This window comes from Procambarus clarkii, chromosome 3 (assembly GCF_040958095.1).
Source record: "Procambarus clarkii isolate CNS0578487 chromosome 3, FALCON_Pclarkii_2.0, whole genome shotgun sequence".
Taxonomy (NCBI): Eukaryota; Metazoa; Arthropoda; class Malacostraca; order Decapoda; family Cambaridae; genus Procambarus; species Procambarus clarkii.
The window spans coordinates 11,056,281-11,083,780 of record NC_091152.1 but is presented as its reverse complement, the minus strand read 5'-3'; the positions used below and the strand labels follow the sequence as shown (position 1 = coordinate 11,083,780).

The 27,500-nt window shown below is 44.6% G+C and overlaps 1 protein-coding gene across 2 annotated transcripts in view; it reads right to left on the bottom strand.

Moving 5' to 3' along the window:
* The window catches only part of LOC123760948 (uncharacterized), a 709,495-nt gene that overhangs the window by 662,498 nt on the left and 19,497 nt on the right, over positions 1–27,500 (bottom strand). For both annotated transcript variants that reach the window (XM_069329132.1, XM_069329138.1), the window contains exon 2: positions 2,903–3,120. In XM_069329132.1, the coding sequence (XP_069185233.1) occupies positions 2,903–3,087 (185 nt within the window). In that variant the 5' untranslated portion in view covers positions 3,088–3,120. The remainder of the gene's footprint in view (positions 1–2,902; positions 3,121–27,500) is intronic.

Here is a 27,500-nt window from a genome sequence, read left to right as displayed (position 1 = left end):
GTGTATGCTCCCTCTGGCACCCGCAGGAGGAAAGAGAGGGAGGACTTGTTCTCTAACGAGTTATTATATTTTTTCAGAAATGATACGCGTAAAGTTATTTTTGGTGGCGACTTTAATTGTGTCACTTCTGTGAGAGATTGTAGCATTCAGTCGAACGCATGTGTATCTCCTGCTTTAATTACACTTTTGAAATGTATTGGTCTCAAGGATGCAAATAGCATTAACGGAGGTGTATATGAATACACATATGTTCGCCAGAATTATGGTTCTAGGCTTGACAGGTTATATATGCACTCGTTCCATGATAAAATTAGTTCTTGCAGTACTGTTCCGGTCAGCTTTTCAGATCACTGTATGGTTGTGGTGAAGCTTGTTATTGACGATCAGGTTAAAGTGGGGACAGGGTCATGGAAGCTCAATTGCAGTCTGTTGCAGAGTAGAGATGTCATTGATAATTTTCAAGTACTGTGGGAACATCTGGTTGGGCAAAAACATAAGTTCAGATGTCTGTTGGAGTGGTGGGACATGTGTAAAGTTGCATGCAAAAGTTTCTTTGTGAAAGTATCCAAACGAAACGCTGCTGAAAAATATGATCTGTTAAACTTATTCCAACACAGACTAAAACAACTTTATGTAAAGGTCAATATGGTATTAGACAAGTATGAAGAAATTACCATTTTAAAAGACAGAATTAACAAATTGAGGGATGAAATATCTGAAGGAGTCAATGTTCGCCTCCAGATTAATGATAGGATGTATGGTGAAAAACTCTCTCCTTATTTGTTAAGTAAAGTCAAGAATAACAAGGGTACAACACTTGTAACTAGTATTAAAGCAGGTGATGGGACGGATATGACAAATACGGATGGGATTGTATATTATGTTCGGGGTGAATTAGAGAAATTGTACAAAAAAGTGAACGTGGACCAAGGTATGCGGGAGTATTTCCTTGGAAAATGTACACGGGTTTTAACCCAGGATGACAACACGTCATTATTGGCAGATGTAGATAAGCAGGAGGTGTGGAGTGTGGTCAAGAGTTTAAAGAAGGGTAAATCACCTGGCTGTGATGGGTTCCCGGCGGAATTTTATTTCTATCTATGGGATGTTATTGGTAAAGACTTTGTACAAGTGGTGCAGTATAGCATACAACACAGGAAGCTTAGCATGTCACAATCTCATGGGATTATTAAGATGATACCTAAGACGGGTGATTTGCATATTCTAACGAACTGGAGGCCACTTTCCCTACTAAACCAGGATTATAAAATAATATCGAAACTGTTGGCAAATAGACTTAGGATTGCAATGGATAAAATTATATCAAAGGAACAGTTTTTTGGTGTGCCTGGAAGATCTATAATCAACAGCGTGGTTGCTCAGACCACCTCCTGATCAGACCGGGCCGCGGGGACATTGATCCTCGTAACTACATCAAAATAACCTCGAGGTAACACGTTACCAGGTAATATATAGCACGTGGGGTCACTTGACTGCTTCATCTTCCAAGTGCTGTATAGTCGTAATGGCTTGGCGCTTTCTCCGCGATAATTCCCTTCCCTTGACTGCTTCACGCGTATGTTAAGCATATATGGACAGGTGTGGTTGGGCACTTATGGATACTCAACGGCATAGACCATCGCCAGTTTCTCACATGTTCTCATCTCTATAGAACAAATTTCTTCAGTTCTCCATATAAGAATATTTCCTTCGTTAGGTAAGGAAAGAAATATAAGACCTTTACAAAATACCTTAATTTAAAGAACATAATAAGACAAATAAAAAAAAACTTTATGATTACTGTGATATAATTCTTCACACATTGTATTTCAAAATATAAGAAATGTGGCTTCCTAATATAATTAGTATATTTAAATATTTCTTCAGTAACACAATAACTCATGATTTTTCTTCTCGTTGCTATGTTTACTTTTTGTACATATGTGTTTGTTAGGATTGACAACCACACTTCCTAAACAATTCTTCAGTGTTCCGCTAGAAGTGTCAACAATAAGATTGTCGCCAGTAACAAGTGATTGACATTTCCTGTAATGTGTACTTTTGTGTTGATCGCTTCACTAAACAAAGACCCAGCCACTTTGACTGGACGGTAGAGCGACGGTCTCGCTTCATGCAGGTCGGTGTTCAATCCCCGACCGTCCAAGTGGTTGAGCGCCATTCCTTTTCCCCCCGTCCCATACCAAATCCTTATCCTGAGCTCATTCTAGTGCTATAAAGTTGAAATGGCTTGGCGCCCTTCCCCCTGATAATTAAAATTAATTAATTCACTAAACAAATACAAAGATTTCGGAAGTGAAATGGTAACAACACTTTGTTTAATACCGCTCTAAAACATTTGTTTTAAAAATAAAATATTATATATATTTCAATATTGCATGTTGTTTCAGACTTAAGGCGCTTCAAAATATGTAAATAATTTGCATCTTCTAAGAATAGCGCTCAAAAATAAATAACAGTTTTGTCTCTTCTAAGAATGATGTTCCAAAATTAGTACAAATTTGCGAATTCTAAGAATGGCGTTATAAAATAAGCAAAAAAAAAAAGTCTTCTCAGAATGGCATTTCAAAATACAAAAATTGCGTGTTAAAAAAATGGCGTTCCACAATATGTAAATAATTTTCATTTTTCAAGAATGTCGTTCCAAAATGTTTACAAAATTTTGCATCTTATTAGAATGGCTTTTCATAACAAGTACAAAATTTGCGTTTACGAAAAAATGGCTTTCCAAAACAAGTACAAATTTCCGTCTTCTGAGAATGGCGTTCCAAAACCAGTGATAAATTTGCGTCTTCTAAGAATGGCGTTCCAATATATGTAAAGAACCTGCATTGTTCAAAGAATGTTTGAGGAACTAAAATAGAGAAGAGGAAAGGGTACTCACCCCTCAAGCTTCTTCTTGAACGCCTCCACCTGGACGCAGCTGGCAAGACGCTGCTTCTTCTTGCCCGCTCGTTTACGAGCAGCTTCCGTGCCGGGCCCCAGCAGTAGGGAGGCCACCAGCAGCAGCAGCAGCAGCCCGGCCCCCACCAGGGGGCGAGGCCGGCCGCAGCCTCGTGTCGCACTCATCACCAAAAACCGCACACACTGCTCATAAATTTCCTGTGAAGCGATACAAGATTGGCCGGTTAGTAGTTGTACAAATAGTATCACAAGAATTAAGGAATTAAAGACTTTCAGAATAAGCAACGAAAGAATTATTTGAGGATTTAAATTTATCATTACCCAAAGTGTTTAATTACCTAAGTGTAGTTACAGGATAAGAGCTACGCTCGTGGTGTCCGTCTTCCAAGTACTTTGTCTTATAATATATAATTACCCAAACTGTTTAATTACCTAAGTGTAGTTACAGGATGAGAGCTACGCTCGTGGTGTCCGTCTTCCAAGTACTCTGTCTTATAATGCTTTGAAACTACTGACAGCTTTGGGTTCCACTACCTTCTCACTTAGTTTGTTTCAACCGTCTACCTCTGAAAAATACATTTGTCTAATATTTTGTCGGCACCTCTGATTTCTTAGTTTGAATCTGTGTCCTCTTGTTCGTAAAGTTGCCGGTTTCAGGAATTCCTCTTTGTCAATTTGCCCTATTCCTGTTAGTATTTTGGTGGTGATCATATCACCTCCCTTTTTTCTATCTTCAAGTTTGGCATGTTTAATGCCTCTAGTGTCTCCTCGTAGCTCTTATTTTTCAGTTCCGGAAGCCATTTTGTAGCATGCCGTTGCACCTTTTCCAGTTTATATATGTGCTTCTTGAGATTTGGGCACCATAAAACTGCTGCATATTCCAAATTTGGTCTTCCAAGAGTCATGAACAGTTTCTTTAGTATTTCACCAACCATAAAATTAAAAGCAAGTCTAAAGTTGGGAAGCGACACATCCGCTCCTCTCACAATGTTCTTTATGTTCCTCTGGCGACAGTTTACTCTCCAAAACCTCCCTTAGGTCTCGTTCTTTATTAGTTCTGTAATTCATTTCCACATAATTTGTAAGTTGTGTGTGGTCTATTTTCTCCGATTTCACATTCATAACATGGCATTTATTCACATAGAATTTCATTTGTCACTTGACGTTACAAGCACTGATTATATCTAGATCAATTTGAAGAGCATTACAATCGTCTGCGTCTCATATCTTCTCCTGTATCTTAGCATCATCTGCAAACATGTTCATATAATTCTGTATTCCTTCTGGTATATTGTTTATGCAGACGATGAACATTACTGGTGCAAGAACTGAACCCTGTGGTACTCCGCTAGTAGCACTCTTCCAGCCAGATACATTGTATCTGATTACTGCCCTCATCTGTCTGTCAGTTAGAAAATTTTTCTTCCATGTCAGAGGTCTGTTAACAAAAATGAGGCATGGTCGAGGACCGGGCCGCGGGGACGCTAAGCCTCGAAATCATCTCAAGATAACCTCAAGATAGATCTCCCTGTCACCTCTGCAGCATGTTCCAATTTTCAGAAGAGCCTCTTGTGTTGGACTGTATCAAAGGCCTTTTTTAGGTCCAGATAGACACAATCAACCCAACCACCTCTTTCCTGTATATCTTGGCTCTATACCGTGGCTCTATCATGAAAGCTAAGTAGATTTGTTACACAGGATCTTCCTGTTCAAATACCATACTGTCTGTTCGTTATAATATAATTTCCAAAGGGCGCCTGACAGCTGGGTGGACAGCGCTTTGGATTCGTAGTCCTAAGGTTCCGGGTTCGATCCCCGGTGGAGGCGGAGACAAATGGGCTAAATGTTTCTTTCACCCTGATGCCCATGTTACCTAGCAGTAAATAGGTACCTGGGAGTTAGACAGCTGCTACGGGCTGCTTCCTGGGGGTGGAGGCCTGGTCGAGTACCGGGCCGCGGGGACACTAAGCCCCGAAACCAAAATCAAATCACCTCATCTCAAGATAGGCGATCAACCCATTTGGCTTTAACTATTTTGTCTAATGATTTGACTACACGCTTGTTAATGACACGGGTCTATAATTTTGAGGTCCCTCTCGACTACCATTTTTATAAATTGGTACTATGTTTTCTCTTTTCATATATCTGATATGATTCCTATGCACTATGATGTCTGGAATGTTAAGTGGAGTGGAATACTTTTCTTTTTTTTTTTTTGAGATATATACAAGAGTTGTTACATTCTTGTACAGCCACTAGTACGCGTAGCGTTTCGGGCAAGTCCTTAATCCTATGGTCCCTGGAATACGATCCCCTGCCGCGAAGAATCGTTTTTTCATCCAAGTACACATTTTACTGTTGCGTTAAACAGAGGCTACAGTTAAGGAATTGCGCCCAGTAAATCCTCCCCGGCCAGGATACGAACCCATGACATAGCGCTCGCGGAACGCCAGGCGAGTGTCTTACCACTACACCACAGAGACTTAGTTCAGTTGCACATTCTCGCAGCACCCGAGGTGAAACTCCATCAGGTAGAACCGCTTTATTTCTTCCTAGCCCCTTGAGTAATTTTTTCACTTCGTCTTGCAATACCTCTATGGCTTGCTCTGGAATTGGTCCGGCTCTCCGAAATCCTCATTTTGTACAAGCACACTTAGGAACTATTCATTTAGCATTTCACACATTTCTTTTTCATTTCCAGTAGTCCTGTTCCCCGTTCTCAATCTCCTGATTTTATCTTTTACATGCAGCTTGCTTTTAATGAATTTATAGAAAAAGGACTGGATCTGATTTACATTTGAGCTTTATAACTTTCTCAAAAGTTCCTTTCTGCCTCTCTTCTCACTGTTGTGTAATTGTTTCTTGCTTTTTTTTTTTTTTTTTTTTTTTTTTTTTTTGAGATATATACAAGAGTTGTTACATGGTTGTAGAGCCACTAGTACGCGTAGCGTTTCGGGCAGGTCCCTGGAATACGATCCCCGCCGCGAAGAATCGTTGTTACAACCAAGTACACATTTTACTGTTGCGTTAAACAGAGGCTACAGTTAAGGATTTGCGCCCAGTAAATCCTCCCCGGCCAGAATACGAACCCATGACAAAGCGCTCGCGGAACGCCAGGCGAGTGTCTTACCACTACACCACGGAGACTGGTGGTAGGACTGGTGGCTTATTTGTAATGCTCGTATGTTTGTGGGTTGGAGCCGGTCGGCCGAGCGGACAGCACGCTGGATTTGTGATCCTGTGGTCCTGGGTTCGATCCCAGGCGCCGGCGAGAAACAATGGGCAGAGTTTCTTTCACCCTATGTCCCTGTTACGTAGCAGTAAAATAGGTACCTGGGTGTTAGTCAGCTGTCACGGGCTGCTTCCTGGGGGTGGAGGCCTGGTCGAGGACCGGGCCGCGGGGACACTAAAAAGCCCCGAAATCATCTCAAGATAACCTCAAGATAGGCCTCTTCAGATATTGAACCCATTTTCTTATGTTTTCCTCTCTAGACTTCTCACAAGATATTGAACCCATTTTCTTATGTTTTCCTCTCTAGACTTCTCACAATTTCTATTGAACGAATCCAGATTTCTGGTCTTGCATATCTGTTTTGGTATGAATGTTTGTGTTCCTTCATCGTATATTTTGCAGAAATATTGGCATACATCTCATTTACTTCCTTGCTTTGCAACAAGTCTGTCCAATTAAACTCATTAAATATTTTTCTAAGTTTCCAATAGTGTCCTCTCTTAAAATCGAGTTAATCAACTGTTTCAATGTCCCCATTCTCTTCTAGATTACCGCAAAGCATATTTAATTTACAACAGGACTCTATCCCAAGGGAGGAAGGTACTATATTTCAAATATCTCCTCTGCTTCCCTGGTGAATATTAGATCCAGTATTGACGGAACATCCCCTTCCCTCATGCTTGTGGCCTGCTTGACGTGTTTATACGCCTAGGTCTCCAGAATGAGGTTTACAAATCTGTCTGTCCAAATGTCCTCCATTCTTGCTTCATAGGCCTCCCAATCTATTGCTTTCAAGTTGAAACCCCCCCCCGAGTACGAACACTCGTGACTTATCTCTTCTGCCCTTACCACAATCTCTCTCATGACCATTATGAGGCCCTCTCTTTTGTCATCCAGTTCCTCCTTTGTCCAAGTGTTGTTTGCTGGTCGGTTATAGGCATTTATGATTATCAGTTAATCATCCTGATTCCAGACCTGCAATGCCAATATGTCAATTTCTCGAGGGATTTCGATTATTAACTCTTACTTTCAGAGTGTTCTTTCACCAGCATAGCAATTCCTCCCACCTTTCTAGTTTTCCTTTTCTGTCTCCAAACTAAGTAACCCTTTGGGAATACAACCTCATGTAAAATAACTGTTTCAAGTTTCATCTCTGTTAGTGCAACTATATCTGGGTCCTTACGCTGAATTATAACTCTTAGCTTCAGTATTTTTTATCTCACTCCATCTAAGTTGGTATACACAATTTTCAGAAACATGTTCCCTTTCCCTTTGTTCTTTACTCGCCCCTTCCTCTAATGATTTTGCTGCTTTGTTTTTATGTACCATTTCACTAGCTTTCCAGTTCCTAACACTTTGTAGAAAACAGAATTCTATTCTTCATTTCTATTCCTATTTTGACGTTTCGCTTCATCAAGGTTTATTTTCAGTTTTTTTCTTTCTTCCTTTGAAAGGTCTTAACTTATTGACTAAAATTTGCCAACCTCATCACTGCATTTTCCTGGCATTTCTAAGCACTTCCATCATTTGTTTTACTCCATTAAATATCACCCTTATGGGGCGTTTCTTGTCTTTCTCATATTTACCTATTCTAAAATCACTGAGATTTTCCTTTGACTTGAGGCCTTCTCCGAAGCCTATTATTTTCTCTATGATTTTCATCTCTTCTCCTGCTCTGTCCACCATACTTGATATTTTCTATTCTAAACACCCAACAATTATTATGGACTTACTACTAACTGCAGTGTTTTGTACTAATTTACTATTGGCAACCAGTTCTTTCCTAATTGCTTGCCTAACTTCTGCTTCTTAGTTAGTTTAGTTCATTTATTATGCACCCCATACCCATCTTGTGGGCGGTAGTGGAAAGGGTTACAAAGGCACATAATGGGCTCAGGGACTGAACCCCACAATTCATTTAGCTAAGCAAGTTACAATCTTTATGAGCTAGTTACAAAATTCAGTATAAGTCGTCACATCATCAATGACTTATACTGAATTTTGTAACTAGCTCATCAAGATTGTAACTTGCTTAGCTAAATGATTTGTGGGGTTCTGCTTCTTGTAGGTCATTTCTGGTTTTGACTTCCAAACACATTTCCTTGAACGTCTCTTTCTCTTTTACAGCTTTCACATACGTCTCTTTAATTTCCTCTTTGTACTTTTCAAGTTTTTTATAATCTCTTCTATGCGAGTTGTCCATGAAATTTCTCTTAGCATATCCTTGCCTAACTCTGTTGGCCTTTAGGGTTTCTTGGAGTTGTTCACCATATGAGTCTATTTTCTTGTTAATTTCGTAAAATTCACTACTTTTTTTTATATACAAGAGTTCTTACATTCTTGTACAAAGCATTTCGGGCAGGTCCTTAATCCTATGTTCCCCGGAATACGACCCGCCAAATCGTATAACCACCAGGTACCCATTTTACTGTTGGGTAAACAGAGGTTATGGTTAAGGATTGACGCCCAGTAAATCCTCCCCCAGGATACGAACCCAGGACAAAGCGCTCGTAAAACGCCAGGCGAGTGTCTTAACCACTGCACCACAGAGACTGTGGTTGTTCCTCCACGGGGTCTTCACTTCCCACAACTCATTTTCTTTCACTAGTTCCTTGATTTGTTTCTCTTCAATCTCCGTTAAGGGGGAATTGTCTTACTTTGCCGAAGAATAATTCCCTATAAAGTGCGAAACTCACTCCTGAGAGCTCCAATTTCCTCTTCTAATTCAAGTACTTTTTCTTCATACTTCTTGAGCATATCCTAAAGGTCGGTCGGCCGAGCGGACAGCACACTGGACTTGTGATCCTGCGGTCCCGGGTTCGATCCCGGGCGCCGGCGAGAAACAATGGGCAGAGTTTCTTTCACCCTATGCCCCTGTTACCTAGCAGTAAAATAGGGACCTGGGTGTTAGTCAGCTGTCACGGGCTGCTTCCTGGGGGTGGAGGCCTGGTCGAGGACCGGGCCGCGGGGACACTAAAGCCCCGAAATCATCTCAAGACAACCTCAAGATATCCTCAATTATCTCTAACCTGACAAGAACACTTCCTTTCATTGTATCTGTGGTGAGAATCCTTTAAAGCAATCATCTGTTGGTGTGTTTACCTTCCCCTGTTGTGGCGGCCATCTTTGTTACTGACGATCGTTTCTTGTGGAACATAAACTTTACCAAGACAGAATTTTCACTTACTTTCACTGAATTCTTGTATCTTATTTACTTTTAAACTTCCCTATACCTTTATGCAACCTGGGTCACCACTCACAGCCCTCAACCTGTTCACAATACTTAGGCAATTTGATATTCCTGGAGCCTGCTCCTGCCTCGTATGTGAGTGTGTGTGTGTGTGTGTGTGTGTGTGTGTGTGTGTGTGTGTGTGTGTGTGTGTGCATTCACCTAGTTGTATTCACCTAGTTGTGTTTGCGAGGGTTGAGCTTTGCTCTTTCGGCCCGCCTCTCAACTGTCAATCAACTGTTTACTAATTTTGTTTTCCACACCACACACACACACACACACACACACACACACACACACACACACACACACACACCAGGAAGCAGCCCGTGACAGCAGACTAGCACCCAGGTACCTATTTACTGCTAGGTAACAGGGGCATTCAGGGTGAAAGAAACTTTGCCCATTTGTTTCTGCCTGGTGCGGGAATCGAACCCTCGCCACAGAATTACGATTCCTGCGCGCTATCCACCTGGCCACCAGGCCCCTAGCCTAGTGTGTGTGTGTGTGTGTGTGTGTGTGTGTGTGTGTGTACTCACCTAGTTGTACTCACCTAGTTGTGTCTGCAGGATCGAGCATTGACTCTTGGATCCCGCCTTTCGAGCATCGGTTGTTTACAGCAATGACTCCTGTCCTATTTCCCTATCATACCTGGTTTTAAAATTATGAATAGTATTTGCTTCCACAACCTGTTCCTGAAGTGCATTCCATTTCCCCACTACTCTCACGCTAAAAGAAAACTTCCTAACATCTCTGTGACTCATCTGAGTTTCAAGCTTCCATTCATGTCCTCTCGTTCTGTTACTATTCCGTGTGAACATTTCGTCTATGTCCACTCTGTCAATTCCTCTGAGTATCTTATACGTTCCTATCATGTCCCCCCTCTCCCTTCTTCTTTCTAATGTCGTAAGGCACAGTTCCCTCAGGCGCTCTTCATACCCCATCCCTCGTAGCTCTGGGACGAGTCTCGTTGCAAACCTCTGAACCTTTTCCAGTTTCATTATATGCTTCTTCAGATGGGGACTCCATGATGAGGCGGCATACTCTAAGACTGGCCTTACGTAGGCAGTGTAAAGCGCCCTAAATGCCCCCTTACTTAGGTTTCTGAATGATGTTCTAACTTTTGCCAGTGTAGAGTACGCTGCTGTCGTTATCCTATCAATATGTGCCTCAGGAGATAGATTAGGTGTTACGTCCACCCCCAGGTCTCTTTCACGCGTCGTTACAGGTAGGCTGTTCCCCTTCATTGTGTACTGTCCCTTTGGTCTCCTATCTCCTAGTCCCATTTCCATAACTTTACATTTGCTCGTGTTGAATTCTAGTAGCCATTTCTCTGACCATCTCTGCAATCTGTTCAGGTCCTCTTGGAGGATCCTGCAATCCTCATCTGTCACAACTCTTCTCATCAACTTTGCATCATCCGCAAACATCGACATGTAGGACTCTACGCCTGTAAACATGTCGTTAACATATACAAGAAATAGAATTGGTCCCAGCACCGATCCTTGTGGTACTCCACTTGTTACTGTTCGCCAGTCCGACTTCTCGCCCCTTACCGTAACTCTTTGGCTCCATCCTGTTAGGTAGTTCCTTATCCATTCTAGGACCTTTCCCCCCACCCCCGCCTGCCTCTCGAGCTTGAACAGCAGTCTCATGTGCGGTACTGTATCAAAGGCTTTTTGGCAGTCCAGAAATATGCAGTCTGCCCAACCATCTCTGTCCTGTCTTATCCTCGTTATTTTATCATAGAATTCCAGAAGGTTTGTTAGGCACGATTTCCCTGTCCAGAACCCATGTTGATGTTTGTTCACAAACCTAATGTTCTCCAGGTGTGCAACCAGTCACAGCCTAATTATTCTTTCCAGTATTTTACAGGGGATGCTTGTCAGTGATACAGGTCTGTAGTTAAGTGCCTCCTCCCTATCTCCTTTCTTGAAGATCGGCACGACATTTGCCTTCTTCCAGCAACTGGGCAATTCTCCTGACATAAGTGACTCATTAAAGATCATTGCCAGAGGCACGCTGAGGGCCTGTGCTGCTTCTTTTAGTATCCACGGTGATACTTTGTCTGGTCCAACTGCTTTAGTTGCATCTAGAGTTGTCAACTGTTTCATTACCTCCTCTGCTGTCACCTCTATATCTGATAGTCTTTCATCTAGGGTAACCCCTTCCAACAATGGGAGCTGCTCAGGCTCGGTAGTGAACACTCCATGGAAACTGGCATTCAGTGCCTCGCAGATTTCCTTGTCACTTTCAGTATATGCCCCCTCTGTCTTCCTTAGTCTTGTCACTTGGTCGTTCACCGACATTTTTCTTCTTATATGACTGTGTAGTAACTTAGGTTGTTTTTTCGCTTTGATTGCAATATCGTTCTCATAGTCCCTTTCCGATGTTCGTCTTATGTTAATGTAATCGTTCCTAGCTCTGTTGTATCTGCTTCTGTTGTCCTCTGTTCTTTGTCATCTGTACTTCCTCCACTCCCGTCTGCTGGCCATTTTTGCTTCCTGACACTGTCTATTAAACCATGGGTTATTATATTCCTTCTTATTTTTTCCCTTTACCGTTGGTATAAATCTCTCTTCGGCCTCCTGGCATTTCTGTATGACTAGGTCCATCATATCTTGGACTGTTTTTCCTCTAATTTCTTCCTCCCACTGCACTTCACCCCGATAGTCCCTTATCCTCATATAGTCCCCTTTCCTGTAGTCAACTCTCCTTTCCCAGACCTCTTGTCCAATGGTCACAAGTTTGAATTCCATCATGTAGTCAAAGACTAGGACACAATGGTCACTGGCCCCTAGAGGTATTTCATGCTCTAAATTCTCGATATCTTCTACGTTCTGGGTGAAAATCAGGTCTAATAGGCTCGGTGCATCTCCTCCTCTTTCCCTTGTGTCTTCCTTGTGTGTGTGTGTGTGTTTGTGTGTGTGTGTGTGTGTGTGTGTGTGTGTGTGTGTGTGTGTGTGTGTGTGTGTGTGTGTGTGTGTGTGTTCTATATGGGGGAACTAAAATATCAAGACCATTCATGCGGTTAATTTTTTACTTCCCTATTTTCATCCAGAGTTGAACACACACGACAGTGTAACACCCACACGACAGTGTAACACACACGGAACAGTGTAACACACACACGACAGTGTAACACACTCACGACACAGTGTAACGTGTAACACACACACGGAACAGTGTAACACACACACGACACAGTGTAACACACACACGACACAGTGTAACACACGACACAGTGTAACACACTCACGACACAGTGTAACACACACACGACACAGTGTAACACACTCACGACACAGTGTAACACACTCACGACACAGTGTAACGTGTAACACACACACGGAACAGTGTAACACACTCACGACACAGTGTAACACACTCACGACACAGTGTAACACACACGGCACAGTGTAACACACACACGGCACAATGTAACACACTCACGACACAGTGTAACACACTCACGACACAGTGTAACACACTCACGACACAGTGTAACACACACGGAACAGTGTAACACACACACGGTATACACATGTGAAGGATTAAGACAGAGGAGGACTGCTTGAGGCTTAAATAAGACCTGGACTAACTAAAGAAATGATCGAACAAATGGTTGTTAGAGTTTAGCCCAAGCAAATGTAATGTAATGAAGATAGGTGTAGGGAGCAGGAGACCAGATACAAGATATCATTTAGGGGATGAAATACTTCAAGAGAGAGAGAGAGAGAGAGAGAGAGAGAGAGAGAGAGAGAGAGAGAGAGAGAGAGAGAGAGAGAGAGACTTGGGGGTTGATATCACGCCAAACCTGTCCCCTGAAGCCCACATCAAGAGAAAAATATCAGCGGCATATGCCAGGACGGCCAACATAAGAACGGCCTTTAGAAACTTATTTAGGGAATTATTCAAAACTTTGTATACCACTTATGTCAGTCCAATCCTGGAGTATGCAGCTCCAGCATGGAGTCCATATCTAGTCAAACATGAGACTAAACTGGAAAAGGTTCAAAGGTTTGCCACTAGACTAGTACCCGAGCTGAGAGGTATGAGCTACGAGAATTAAACCTCACGTCGCTGGAGGACGGAAGAATTAGGGTGGACATGATCACCACATACAACATTCTCAATGGTATTGATAGGGTAGATAAAGACAAGCTATTTAACTCAAGGGGCACACGCACTATGGAACACAGATGGAAACTGAGTGCCCAAATGAGCCACAGGGATATTAGAAAGAACTTTTTTTTAGTGTCAGAGTGGTTGACAAATGGAATGCATCAGGAAGTGAAGTGGTGGAGGCTGACTCCATACAGTTTCAAGTGTAGACATGATAAGAGCCCAGTAGCTCAGGAACCTGTACATCAGTTGACTGACAGTTGAGAGGCGGAACCAAAGAGCCACAGCTCAACCCCCACAAGCACAACTAGGTGAGTGCAACTAGATGAGTACATGGCACAGTGTAACATACACACACACGGCACAGTATAACACACACACACGACACGGTAGTAACACACACACGACAGTGTAACACACACACGACAGTGTAACACAGACACGACAGTGTAACACACACACGACAGTGTAACACACACACGACAGTGTAACACGCACACGACAGTGTAACACACACACGACAGTGTAACACACACACGACAGTGTAACACACACACGACAGTGTAACACACACACGACATAAGGTAACACACATACGGCACAATGTAACACACACACACACACACTACAGTGTGTGGGAGTCAACGACTGACTGCCTAAAGTGTCGAGTAAGATCCTGGAACTGAACAATCCCGTGAATTCAACTTGAACAAGCGTTGTCTCAGTGTGGCTGAGTGGATCTGATCGCATATATCCTTACACACGATCTGATATTTAAGAATAAAATGCAACATAGAATTTGAAATATAAAAACAACAACTTGAAAGACTTCAAAGACGACAGAAAAAATATATAAATCGACTAGATTTATATATTTGGGAAAGCCTAATAAAGCTAGGTTTATTAGACTTATGATCAACCTATCACAATGAGCCTAGCCTAGTCTTCAAGAGATTCTGTGGCAAGTGAATATATTACTCAGTGAACAGTGAGCATATTACTGAGACACGTCTCATTTGATACATTGACAACATACACCCAAGAATAGTCTTACTAAATAAGTTCCCTTAAATTTTTTTTTTATTAAATTTTGCCCCGAGGGGCGAGTTTATTGGGCAGCGCCACTCATCTTGTGAGTGAACACACCGCCATAGTGACAGTATTGGGCAGCGCCACTCATCTTGTGAGTGAACACACCGCCATAGTGACAGTATTGGGCAGCGTCACTCATCTTGTGAGTGAACACACCGCCATAGTGACAGTATTGGGCAGCGCCACTCATCTTGTGAGTGAACACACCGCCATAGTGACAGTATTGGGCAGCGCCACTCATCTTGTGAGTGGACACACCGCCATAGTGACAGTATTGGGCAGCGCCACTCATCTTGTGAGTGAACACACCGCCATAGTGACAGTATTGGGCAGCGTCACTCATCTTGTGAGTGAACACACCGCCATAGTGACAGTATTGGGCAGCGCCACTCATCTTGTGAGTGAACACACCGCCATAGTGACAGTATTGGGCAGCGTCACTCATCTTGTGAGTGAACACACCGCCATAGTGACAGTATTGGGCAGCGCCACTCATCTTGTGAGTGAACACACCGCCATAGTGACAGTATTGGGCAGCGCCACTCATCTTGTGAGTGAACATACCGCCATAGTGACAGTATTGGGCAGCGCCACTCATCTTGTGAGTGAACATACCGCCATAGTGACAGTATTGGGCAGCGCCACTCATCCTGTGAGTGGACACACCGCCATAGTGACAGTATTGGGCAGCGTCACTCATCCTGTGAGTGGACACACCGCCATAGTGACAGTATTGGGCAGCGTCACTCATCTTGTGAGTGAACACACCGCCATAGTGACAGTATTGGGCAGCGCCACTCATCTTGTGAGTGAACACACCGCCATAGTGACAGTATTGGGCAGCGCCACTCATCTTGTGAGTGAACATACCGCCATAGTGACAGTATTGGGCAGCGCCACTCATCTTGTGAGTGAACATACCGCCATAGTGACAGTATTGGGCAGCGCCACTCATCTTGTGAGTGAACATACCGCCATAGTGACAGTATTGGGCAGCGCCACTCATCCTGTGAGTGAACACACCGCCATAGTGACAGTATTGGGCAGCGCCACTCATCTTGTGAGTGAACACACCGCCATAGTGACAGTATTGGGCAGCGCCACTCATCTTGTGAGTGGACACACCGCCATAGTGACAGTATTGGGCAGTGCCACTCATCTTGTGAGTGAACACACCGCCATAGTGACAGTATTGGGCAGCGCCACTCATCTTGTGAGTGAACACACCGCCATAGTGACAGTATTGGGCAGCGTCACTCATCTTGTGAGTGAACACACCGCCATAGTGACAGTATTGGGCAGCGCCACTCATCTTGTGAGTGAACACACCGCCATAGTGACAGTATTGGGCAGCGCCACTCATCTTGTGAGTGAACATACCGCCATAGTGACAGTATTGGGCAGCACCACTCATCTTGTGAGTGAACATACCGCCATAGTGACAGTATTGGGCAGCGCCACTCATCCTGTGAGTGGACACACCGCCATAGTGACAGTATTGGGCAGCGTCACTCATCCTGTGAGTGGACACACCGCCATAGTGACAGTATTGGGCAGCGTCACTCATCTTGTGAGTGAACACACCGCCATAGTGACAGTATTGGGCAGCGCCACTCATCTTGTGAGTGAACACACCGCCATAGTGACAGTATTGGGCAGCGCCACTCATCTTGTGAGTGAACACACCGCCATAGTGACAGTATTGGGCAGCGCCACTCATCTTGTGAGTGGACACACCGCCATAGTGACAGTATTGGGCAGCGCCACTCATCTTGTGAGTGGACACACCGCCATAGTGACAGTATTGGGCAGCGCCACTCATCTTGTGAGTGAACACACCGCCATAGTGACAGTATTGGGCAGCGCCACTCATCTTGTGAGTGAACACACCGCCATAGTGACAGTATTGGGCAGCGTCACTCATCTTGTGAGTGAACACACCGCCATAGTGACAGTATTGGGCAGCGTCACTCATCTTGTGAGTGGACACACCGCCATAGTGACAGTATTGGGCAGCGCCACTCATCTTGTGAGTGAACATACCGTCATAGTGACAGTATTGGGCAGCGTCACTCATCTTGTGAGTGGACACACCGCCATAGTGACAGTATTGGGCAGCGCCACTCATCCTGTGAGTGAACACACCGCCATTGTGACAGTATTGGACAGGGTCACTCATCTTCTGAGTGGACACACCGCCATAGTGACAGTATTGGGCAGCGCCACTCATCCTGTGAGTGAACATACCGCCATAGTGACAGTATTGGGCAGCGCCACTCATCCTGTGAGTGGACACACCGCCATAGTGACAGTATTGGGCAGCGCCACTCATCTTGTGAGTGAACATACCGCCATAGTGACAGTATTGGGCAGCGCCACTCATCTTGTGAGCGAACATACCGCCATAGTGACAGTATTGGGCAGCGCCACTCATCCTGTGAGTGGACACACCGCCATAGTGACAGTATTGGGCAGCGCCACACATCCTGTGAGTGGACACACCGCCATAGTGACAGTATTGGTCAGCGTCACTCATCCTGTGAGTGGACACACCGCCATAGTGACAGTATTGGGCAGCGCCACTCATCCTGTGAGTGGACACACCGCCATAGTGACAGTATTGGGCAGCGTCACTCATCCTGTGAGTGGACACACCGCCATAGTGACAGTATTGGGCAGCGCCACACATCCTGTGAGTGGACACACCGCCATAGTGACAGTATTGGGCAGCGCCACACATCCTGTGAGTGGACACACCGCCATAGTGACAGTATTGGGCAGCGCCACTCATCCTGTGAGTGGACACACCGCCATAGTGACAGTATTGGGCAGCGCCACACATCCTGTGAGTGGACACACCGCCATAGTGACAGTATTGGGCAGCGCCACACATCCTGTGAGTGGACACACCGCCATAGTGACAGTATTGGGCAGCGTCACTCATCTTGTGAGTGAACATACCGCCATAGCAGCATGTACAACACTCCCCAATAGGAAGAAAACCCGCTGGGTTGTTCATCCTGTCACTTGTACCCAGACACAGCTGGGACTTGCCTAACTGTCTCAAGTGAACAGCTCCTCAAACAAGAAGATTAACATTTATCAACTCTTGTTACACTGTTATACGTGAATATATATATATATATTAACGATCTTTGATGTCATTTACGTCACTCCTTCAATCAGCCCACATCATGTGAATGATCGTCTTAACACACACAAACACACGATAACCACAGTGTAACACACACACGGCACAGTGTAACACACACACGACACAGTGTAACACACACACGGGACAGTGTAACACACACGGAACAGTGTAACACACACACGGCACAGTGTAACACACACACGGGACAGTGTAACACACACACGGAACAGTGTAACACACACACGACACAGTGTAACACACACACGGCACAGTGTAACACACACGGCACAGTGTAACACACACACGGCACAGTGTAACACACACACGGCACAGTGTAACACACACACGGGACAGTGTAACACACACACGGAACAGTGTAACACACACACGGCACAGTGTAACACACACACGGGACAGTGCAACACACACGACACAGTGTAACACACACACGGGACAGTGTAACACACACACGGGACAGTGTAACACACACACGGAACAGTGTAACACACACACGGCACAGTGTAACACACACACGGGACAGTGTAACACACACGGCACAGTGTAACACACACGGCACAGTGTAACACACACACGGGACAGTGTAACACACACACGGGACAGTGTAACACACACGACACAGTGTAACACACACGGCACAGTGTAACACACACACGGGACAGTGTAACAGTGTAACAAAATTCTCAGGGGAATTGATAACGTAGACAAAGACAAACTCTTTAGCACGGGTGGAACACGCACAAGGGGACACAGGTGAAAACTTAGTACCCAGATGAGCCACAGAGATATTAGAAAGATTTTTTTCAGTGTCAGAGTAGTTAACAGGTGGAATGCATTAGGTAGTGTTGTGGTGGAGGCTGACTCCATACACAGTTTCAAATGTAGATATGATAGACCCCAGTAGGCTCAGGAATCTATGCATAAGTTGATTGACAGTTGAGAGGCGGGACCAAAGAGCTTAAGCTCAACCCCTGCAAACACGACTAGGTGAGTACACACACACACACACAACCATATGGGTGGTTGACAGTTGAGAGGTGGGCCAAAGAGCAAAGCTCAACCCCCGCAAAGACAACTAGATGAATACAACTAGGTGAATACACACACATCACAGAGTTAAGGGTATAGAGAGGGTGCACATGTGCGCAGTGCTCGTCGAAAAAGGCTTCATAATTCGGGACATTGGAGGCATACAAAGGAAAATCGTTGCGTAATGATATTACGAAGTGTAACACACCAATTAAATAATAGCAATTTCATGGATTGTGTCCGATAGGGCAAATTAGTCAAGATCAGGGGTATGACATCAGTTAAAAGACAGGCATGTTGTCGCCACCACTTAGTCAGAGTGTAAATAACTAGATGTGATAGTGAAGATCAAAGCATATAGCGAATAAATTAGTGAAGAAGATAGTCTAAACGTGTAGCATTAGAGCTATACTAGTAAGGGGAACAAGAAGCTGATTACTGGTGATATATAGCGAGAAGTTGGAGTGACCTACGCCTGGCAGCGGTGGATATCAACAGGCCTATGGGGGGACGTTAAGAAGACGGCAATAGTGTTTCTAATACCTATTTGTGCTGTGGGATGTAGAATTGGTGGTAAGGCCTAGTAGCTAGGGGGCCTCGTAGCCTGGTGGATAGCGCGCAGGACTCGTAATTCTGTGGCGCGGGTTCGATTCCCGCACGAGGCAGAAACAAATGGGCAAAGTTTCTTTCACCCTGAATGCCCCTGTTACCTAGCAGTAAAGAGGTACCTGGGAGTTAGTCAGCTGTCACGGGCTGCTTCCTGGGGGTGGAGGCCTGGTCGAGGACCGGGCCGCGGGGACACTAAAGAGCCCCGAAATCATCTCAAGATAATCTCAAGAAGGCCTCTCAATAAGTCAGGCAATCATAAGGTGTACAGTGTTATTGCAAAATAATAATTAGTTTTGGATATAAGTTAAAAAACGGAAACAAACCTCAAGAGACGATATACGGCTCACTTGGGTACTAGTTTGGTGGCACCTACATGTGAAAAATATTACGCCTTCCATCGGATAACCCCCCACCTTCTCTCACCCCCCACCACCTCCAACAATACACACACAGAATACCACCCATAGGACCCACACCCTCCCATATCCCTATCCACTCTGAACCGCCCCACACACCCTCCCCTTCCTCCCACTCTCCCTCCAGCCACCCCCCCATCCATCCATCTCCCCCCTATCTATCCATCACTCTCCTTCTCTCTCCATCACTCCATCGCTCACCCTCACTCCCTCCCTCGCTCCCACGCCATCCCTTCCACCAGTTAACTCCCCCCCCCCCCATGCCGTACCACCCCTCTAACAATAAACACACACACAGACACAAGCCGGTGGCCGAGCGGCCAGCACTCTGCACACGTTATCCTGTGGTCCCGGGTTCGATTCCGGGTGCCGGCAAGAAACGATGGGCAGAGTTTCTTTCACCCTATGCCCCTGTTACCTAGCAGTAAATAGGTACCTGGGAGTTAGTCAGCTGTCACTTGATTGACAGTTGAGAGGCGCACCAAAAGAGCAGAGCTCAACCCCCGCAAGCACAACTAGGTGAATACAAACAGAAACACACGTACCACCCGCCACTCCTAGGCCCTCCCCCCAACACCATCCTCACACACACTTGCCCCCTGACTCCCTCATCTTCTAGCACACTCTCACACATTCACATACTCCCACACACACACACATTCACTCACACACACCCACTCACAGGATAATATTCAGAGGTTGAAAATGGGAAATAGATTCATGGAAAATGAAAAAGAAATGTGTGAAACATTAAACGAAAAGTTCCAAAGTGTGTTTGTACAAAATGAAATCTTCAGGGAACCAGATACAATAAGAATTCCAGAGAACAACATAGAGCACATAGACGTGTCTAGAGACGAAGTGGAAAAAATGCTCAAGGAGCTAAATAAGAACAAAGCAGTTGGTCCAGATGGAGTTTCACCATGGGTTCTGAGAGAATGTGCACCTGAGCTCAGCATTCCTCTTCAACTGATTTTTCATGCATCCCTGTTTACAGGAGTTGTAGCTGATGTGTGGAAAAAGGCTAACATAGTTCCAATCTACAAAAGTGGAAGCAGGGAAGATCCCCTTTATTATAGACCGGTATCATTGACAAGTGTAATAGTCAAAATATTGGAAAAAATAATTAAATCTAAATGGGTAGAACACCTGGAGAGAAATGATATAATATCAGACAGACAGTAAGTATGGTTTTCGATCTGGAAGATCCTGTGTATCGAATTTACTCAGTTTCTATGATCGAGCAACAGAGATATTACAGGAAAGAGATGGTTGGGTTGACTGCATCTATCTGGACCTAAAAAATGCTTTCGACAGAGTTCCACATAAGAGGTTGTTCTGGAAACTGGAAAATATTGGAGGAGTGACAGGTACGCTTCTAACATGGATGAAAAATTTTCTGACTGATAGAAAAATGAGGGCTGTGGTCAGAGGCAATGTATCGGACTGGAGAAATGTCACAAATGGAGTACCACAGGGTTCAGTTCTTGCACCAGTGATGTTTATTGTCTACATAAATGATCTACCAGTTGGTATACAGAATTATATGAACATGTTTGCTGATGATGCTAAGATAATAGGAAGGATAAGAAACTTAGATGATTGTCATGCCCTTCAAGAAGACCTGGACAAAATAAGTACATGGAGCGCCACTTGGCAAATGGAATTTAATGTTAATAAATGCTATGTTATGGAATGTGGAATAGGAGAACATAGACCCCACACAACCTATATATTACGTAAGAAATCTTTAAAGAATTCTGATAAAGAAAGAGATCTAGGGGTGGTTCTAGATAGAAAACTATCACCTGAGGACCACATAAAGAATATTGTGCGAGGAGCCTATGCCACGCTTTCTAACTTCAGAATTGCTTTTAAATACATGGATGGCGATATAGTAAAGAAATTGTTCACGACTTTTGTTAGGCCAAAGCTAGAATATGCAGCAGTTGTGTGGTGCCCATATCTTAAGAAGCACATCAACAAACTGGAAAAGGTGCAAAGACATGCTACTAAGTGGCTCCCAGAACTGAAGGGCAAGAGCTACGAGGAGAGGTTAGAGGCATTAAATATGCCAAAACTAGAAGACAGAAGGAGAAGAGGTGATATGATCACTACATACAAAATAGTAACAGGAATTGATAAAATCGATAGGGAAGATTTCCTGAGACCTGGAACTTTAAGAACAAGAGGTCATAGATATAAACTAGCTAAACACAGATGCCGAAGAAATATAAGAAAATTCACTCTCGCAAACAGAGTGGTAGACGGTTGGAACAAGTTAGGGGAGAAGGTGGTGGAGGCCAAGACCGTCAGTAGTTTCATAGCGTTATATGACAAAGAATGCTGGGAAGACGGGACACCACGAGCATAGCTCTCATCCTGTAACTACACTTAGGTAATTACACTTAGGTAATTACACACACACTTACACAATCCCACTCACACACACACACATTCCCACTCACGCACACTCACTCACTAACTCCCACTCACACTCACACACCCCTATTAGAAAGAACTTTTTTAGTGTCAGAGTGGTTGACAAATGGAATGCATTAGGCAGTGATGTGGCGGAGGCTGACTCCATACACAGTTTCAAGTGTAGATATGATAGAGCCCAATAGGCTCAGGAACCTGTACACCTGTTGAGTGGCGGTTGAGAGGCGGGACCAAAGAGCCAGAGCTCAACCCCTGCAAGCACAATTAGGTAAGTACAATTAGGTGAGCACACACACACACACACACACACACATATGTGTGTGTGTGTGTGTGAATTCGGCTGGCATACCGAAAGGGGAATTATGAACAGATGAGAAGTTTCCTAAGTGAAATACCTTGGGACACAGACCTCAGAGACAAGTCTGTACAGGGTATGATGGACTATGTTACCCAAAAGTGTCAGGAGGCAGTAAACAGGTTCATCCCGGCCCAAAGGGAAAAATCCGAGAAGCAACAGAAGAATCCATGGTATAATAGGGCATGTATGGAAGCGAAGAAACTGAACAAAAAGGCGTGGAGGAACTTCCGGAATAACAGAACACCAGAAAGCAGGGAGAGATACCAGAGAACCAGGAATGAGTACGTCAGGGTGAGAAGAGAAGCAGAGAAAAATTTTGAAAATGATATAGCAAACAAAGCCAAGACCGAACCAAAGCTACTCCACAGTCACATCAGAAGGAAAACAACAGTGAAAGAACAGGTATTGAAACTTAGAACAGGCGAGGACAGGTATACAGAGAATGACAGAGAGGTGTGTGAGGAACTCAACAAGAGGTTCCAGGAGGTCTTCACAATAGAACAGGGTGAGGTCACTGTGCTAGGAGAAAGGGAGGTAAACCAGGCGGCCTTGGAGGAGTTCGAAATTACGAGAGAGGAGGTCAAGAGACACCTGCTGGATCTGGATGTTAGAAAGGCGGTTGGTCCAGATGGGATCTCACCATGGGTACTGAAAGAGTGTGCAGAGGCACTTTGCTTGCCACTCTCCATAGTGTATAGTAAATCACTAGAGACGGGAGACCTACCAGAAATATGGAAGACGGCGAATGTGGTCCCAATATACAAAAAGGGCGACAGACAAGAGGCACTGAACTACAGGCCAGTGTCCTTGACTTGTATACCATGCAAGGTGATGGAGAAGATCGTGAGAAAAAACCTGGTAACACATCTGGAGAGAAGGGACTTCGTGACAAATCGCCAACATGGATTCAGGGAGGGTAAATCTTGCCTTACAGGCTTGATTGAATTCTACGATCAGGTGACACAGATTAAGCAAGAAAGAGAGGGCTGGGCGGACTGCATTTTCTTGGATTGTCGGAAAGCCTTTGACACAGTACCACATAAAAGGCTGATACATAAGCTGGAGAGACAGGCAGGTGTAGCTGGTAAGGTGCTCCAGTGGATAAGGGAGTATCTAAGCAATAGGAAGCAGAGAGTTACGGTGAGGGGTGAGACCTCCGATTGGCGTGAAGTCACCAGTGGAGTCCCACAGGGCTCTGTACTCGGTCCTATCTTGTTTCTGATATATGTAAATGATCTCCCGGAGGGTATCGATTCATTTCTCTCAATGTTTGCGGACGATGCTAAAATTATGAGAAGGATTAAAACAGAAGAGGACTGTTTGAGGCTTCAAGAAGACCTAGACAAGCTGAAGGAATGGTCGAACAAATGGTTGTTAGAGTTTAACCCAACCAAATGTAATGTAATGAAGATAGGTGTAGGGAGCAGGAGGCCAGATACAAGGTATCATCTGGGAGAGGAAATTCTTCAGGAGTCAGAGAAGGAAAAAGACTTGGGGGTTGATATCACGCCAGACCTGTCTCCTGCAGCACATATCAAGCGGATAACATCAGCGGCATATGCCAGGCTGGCCAACATACGAACGGCATTCAGAAACTTGTGTAAAGAATCATTCAGAACTTTGTATACCACATATGTCAGGCCAATCCTGGAGTATGCAGCCCCAGCATGGAGTCCGTATCTAGTCAAGGATAAGACTAAACTGGAAAAGGTTCAAAGGTTTGCCACCAGACTAGTACCCGAGCTGAGAGGTATGAGCTACGAGGAGAGACTACGGGAATTAAACCTCACTTCGCTGGAAGACAGAAGAGTTAGGGGGGACATGATCACCACATTCAAGATTCTGAAGGGGATTGATAGGGTAGATAAAGACAGTCTATTTAACACAAGGGGAACACGCACAAGGGGACACAGGTGGAAACTGAGTGCCCAAATGAGCCACAGAGATATTAGAAAGAACTTTTTTAGTGTCAGAGTGGTTGACAAATGGAATGCATTAGGGGGTGATGTGGTGGAGGCTCACTCCATACACAGTTTCAAGTGTAGATATGACAGAGCCCGATAGGCTCAGGAATCTGTACACCTGTTGATTGACGGTTGAGAGGCGGGACCAAAGAGCCAGAGCTCAACCCCCGCAAACACAACTAGGTGAGTACACACACGCACACACACACACACACACACACACACATGTATCACAAACAGGATTTGACACCTAGGTAAGGGTGTGACCATACCACCGTCGGTCACCCCCCCCCCACCCTCCCTCCTTTTCCTCCCATCTGACACTCTTCCCTCTCTCTCCTCTCCCTCTCCTCTGTTACTTTCTCCCTCCCTCTCCCTCTCACCCATTCTCTCTCTCCCTCTCTCTCACTCACACTGTATCCCTATCTCCCTCTCTCTCTCTCCCTCTTCCTCTCCTCTTCCTTCCATTCTCTCTCTCAACCCCTCTCCCTTTCTCTAGCTTTTCCCTCTCTCGTGCTTTCTGAGTCCTCTCCCTCTCACTTCGAAATAGTAGGAACAGGGACAAACATGGTAGCGAGAAGTAACAAGGGAACAGGTAAAAGTCAATGTGACCAAATGAAGGAAATGTTAACCCAAGTTTTGGAGGATATCAGGACGGAGATGCAGGAAATGAATACTAAAAAAAGCAACCTACAAAGCGAGCTGACAGCAGCAAAGAAGGAGATTAAAACCCTCAAAGAGAACAATACTGAGGCTGAGACTTAGATAATCATCCAAAGAGAAAATGGAAATGGTACATTGGAAGGGAATGCCTCTGTACAAGCAACATTTGCAGAAATGCTAAAAAAGAACTCGAAAGCAATGTCCACAGTGAGGGAGGCAACCATGAAAGCAGCCACCTCACAGGAATCGGCAAGGTTCACTAGTCAGCTGCTGGAAAGAAAATGATCAGCAGTAGCTGTGGGTATTTAAAGAGCAGGAAGGCTCCAATAGGACAGAATGGAATGATAAGGACAGAGCAGTAGTAAATGAAATACTAAAGGGGCTTGAGATGGAAGAGGCAGAACATAACATTTAGAAGGTTTTCAGGTTAGGCTGGTACAACAAGGACAGAGACCGCATGATAAATATAGTGTTTGCAAACGAGATCATAAAAGGAGAAGATTCTAACAAGGAAGAGCCACCTGCAATATGTGGGAGAATTAAAAAAAGTATACCTCCAGAGAGACATGACAAGAAAGGAGAGAGCCATGGCAGCAGAAGCAAGGAAGAAATGCAGGGTGAGATGAGAAAACCAGGAAATCACAGCCCCCAAAACATCCCCAAACGTGAGGGGGGAACCCACAACCAGTAACCCAGTAATACCAGTGGGGTGGGCAACTCTACCACTCTTCTCTGCATAGAAACCTCCCCTACTCCAAACCCTCCCTGCCCCCACTCAAATGCTCAGCTAATCATCCCTTCCCCTTTCACTCCATTCCCACCCTGTTATTCCTCCCCTACTCTCACCATGTCCCCCCTCCCCCCTTTCCCTTCCTATCCTCCCTCCCCCTTCATCCCATACCCTCCCTGTCCCCCCCCTTCGCTTAATCCCCTACCCCTCACCCCATTATCCTCTGAGACCCTGTTATCCACCTCACAAATCTTCACACCTATGGAACAGCTTTCCCCATCAGCAGAACGCTCACCAAGAAGGGGACATGAGAAGGAACAGAAGAAAGTGAGTATCACGGCATTGTACACTAACATAGATGAGATTACAAATGAACTTGGAGAATGGGTACTAGAAGAAAACCCAGACATAATAGCACTCACAGAAACAAAGCTAAATAAAATCATAACAAATGCAGTGTTTCCACTGGATTACTATGTTGTGAGGAAAGAGAGAGAAGGAAGAGGAGGTGGTGGTGTAGCTCTGCTGGTAAGAAAAGACTGGGGTTTTGAGGAGATGGTTATTCAAGGCTGTGAAGATTTCAGTGACTACATAACAGGTTCCATAGCAACTAAGGGGGGGGGGGGGGAAGGGGGGGCGGCACAAAAAATTATAATCGTAGTCATATATAATCCACCACCAAATGACAGAAGACCCATACAGGAATATGACCCATACAGGAATATGAGCACCTTCTGTCACTAGCAGGAATGGATCTGGACTACTAATCATGGGAGACTTCAGACACAGGAAGATCAATTGGGAGAACTGAGACCCGCATGGAGGACCAGATACATGGAGAGCTAAGCTGCTGGACGTGGCAACAAGAAACTTTCTAAGTCAACACATCAAGGTACCGAGAAGAATGAGAGGGGAAGATGAACCAGCCATGCTTGATCTGATATTTACCCTAAATAAGTGGGATAAGTTGGAAGCCTCCTTGGGAATAAGTGATCACAGTGTATTGATCTTTGAGTACCTTGTAAAGTTAGGATTTATCTCCCCCAAAACAGAACTAGGAAACAAAGGGCTGGCGTACCGAAAGGGGAATTATGAGGAAATGAGAAGTTTCCTAAGGGATACACCAAGGGACACAGAACTCAGGGCTAAGTCCATACAAGACATGATGGACTATGTCACCCAAATGTGTCAGGAGGCAGTAAACAGGTTTATCCCGGCCCAAAAGGAAAAATCCGAGAAGCAAAAGAAGAATCCGTGATTTAATAGAGCATGTACGGAAGCAAAGGAGCTGAACAAAAGGGCGTGTTGGAACTTCCTAAATAACAGAATACCAGAAAGAAGAGAGATTTGATTTTTGATTGTTGCCGCCGGAGGGGCTAGTTTATTGTGCACCCCATACTGATCCTGTGAGCGGTAGCCCAAAAGCATTAATGAGGGTACAAGCCGTCTTTCTTTATCAGACCTCATCTTAGATTATTTCATAAACAACTTCATCTATCCTTCACACCTTATAGTTA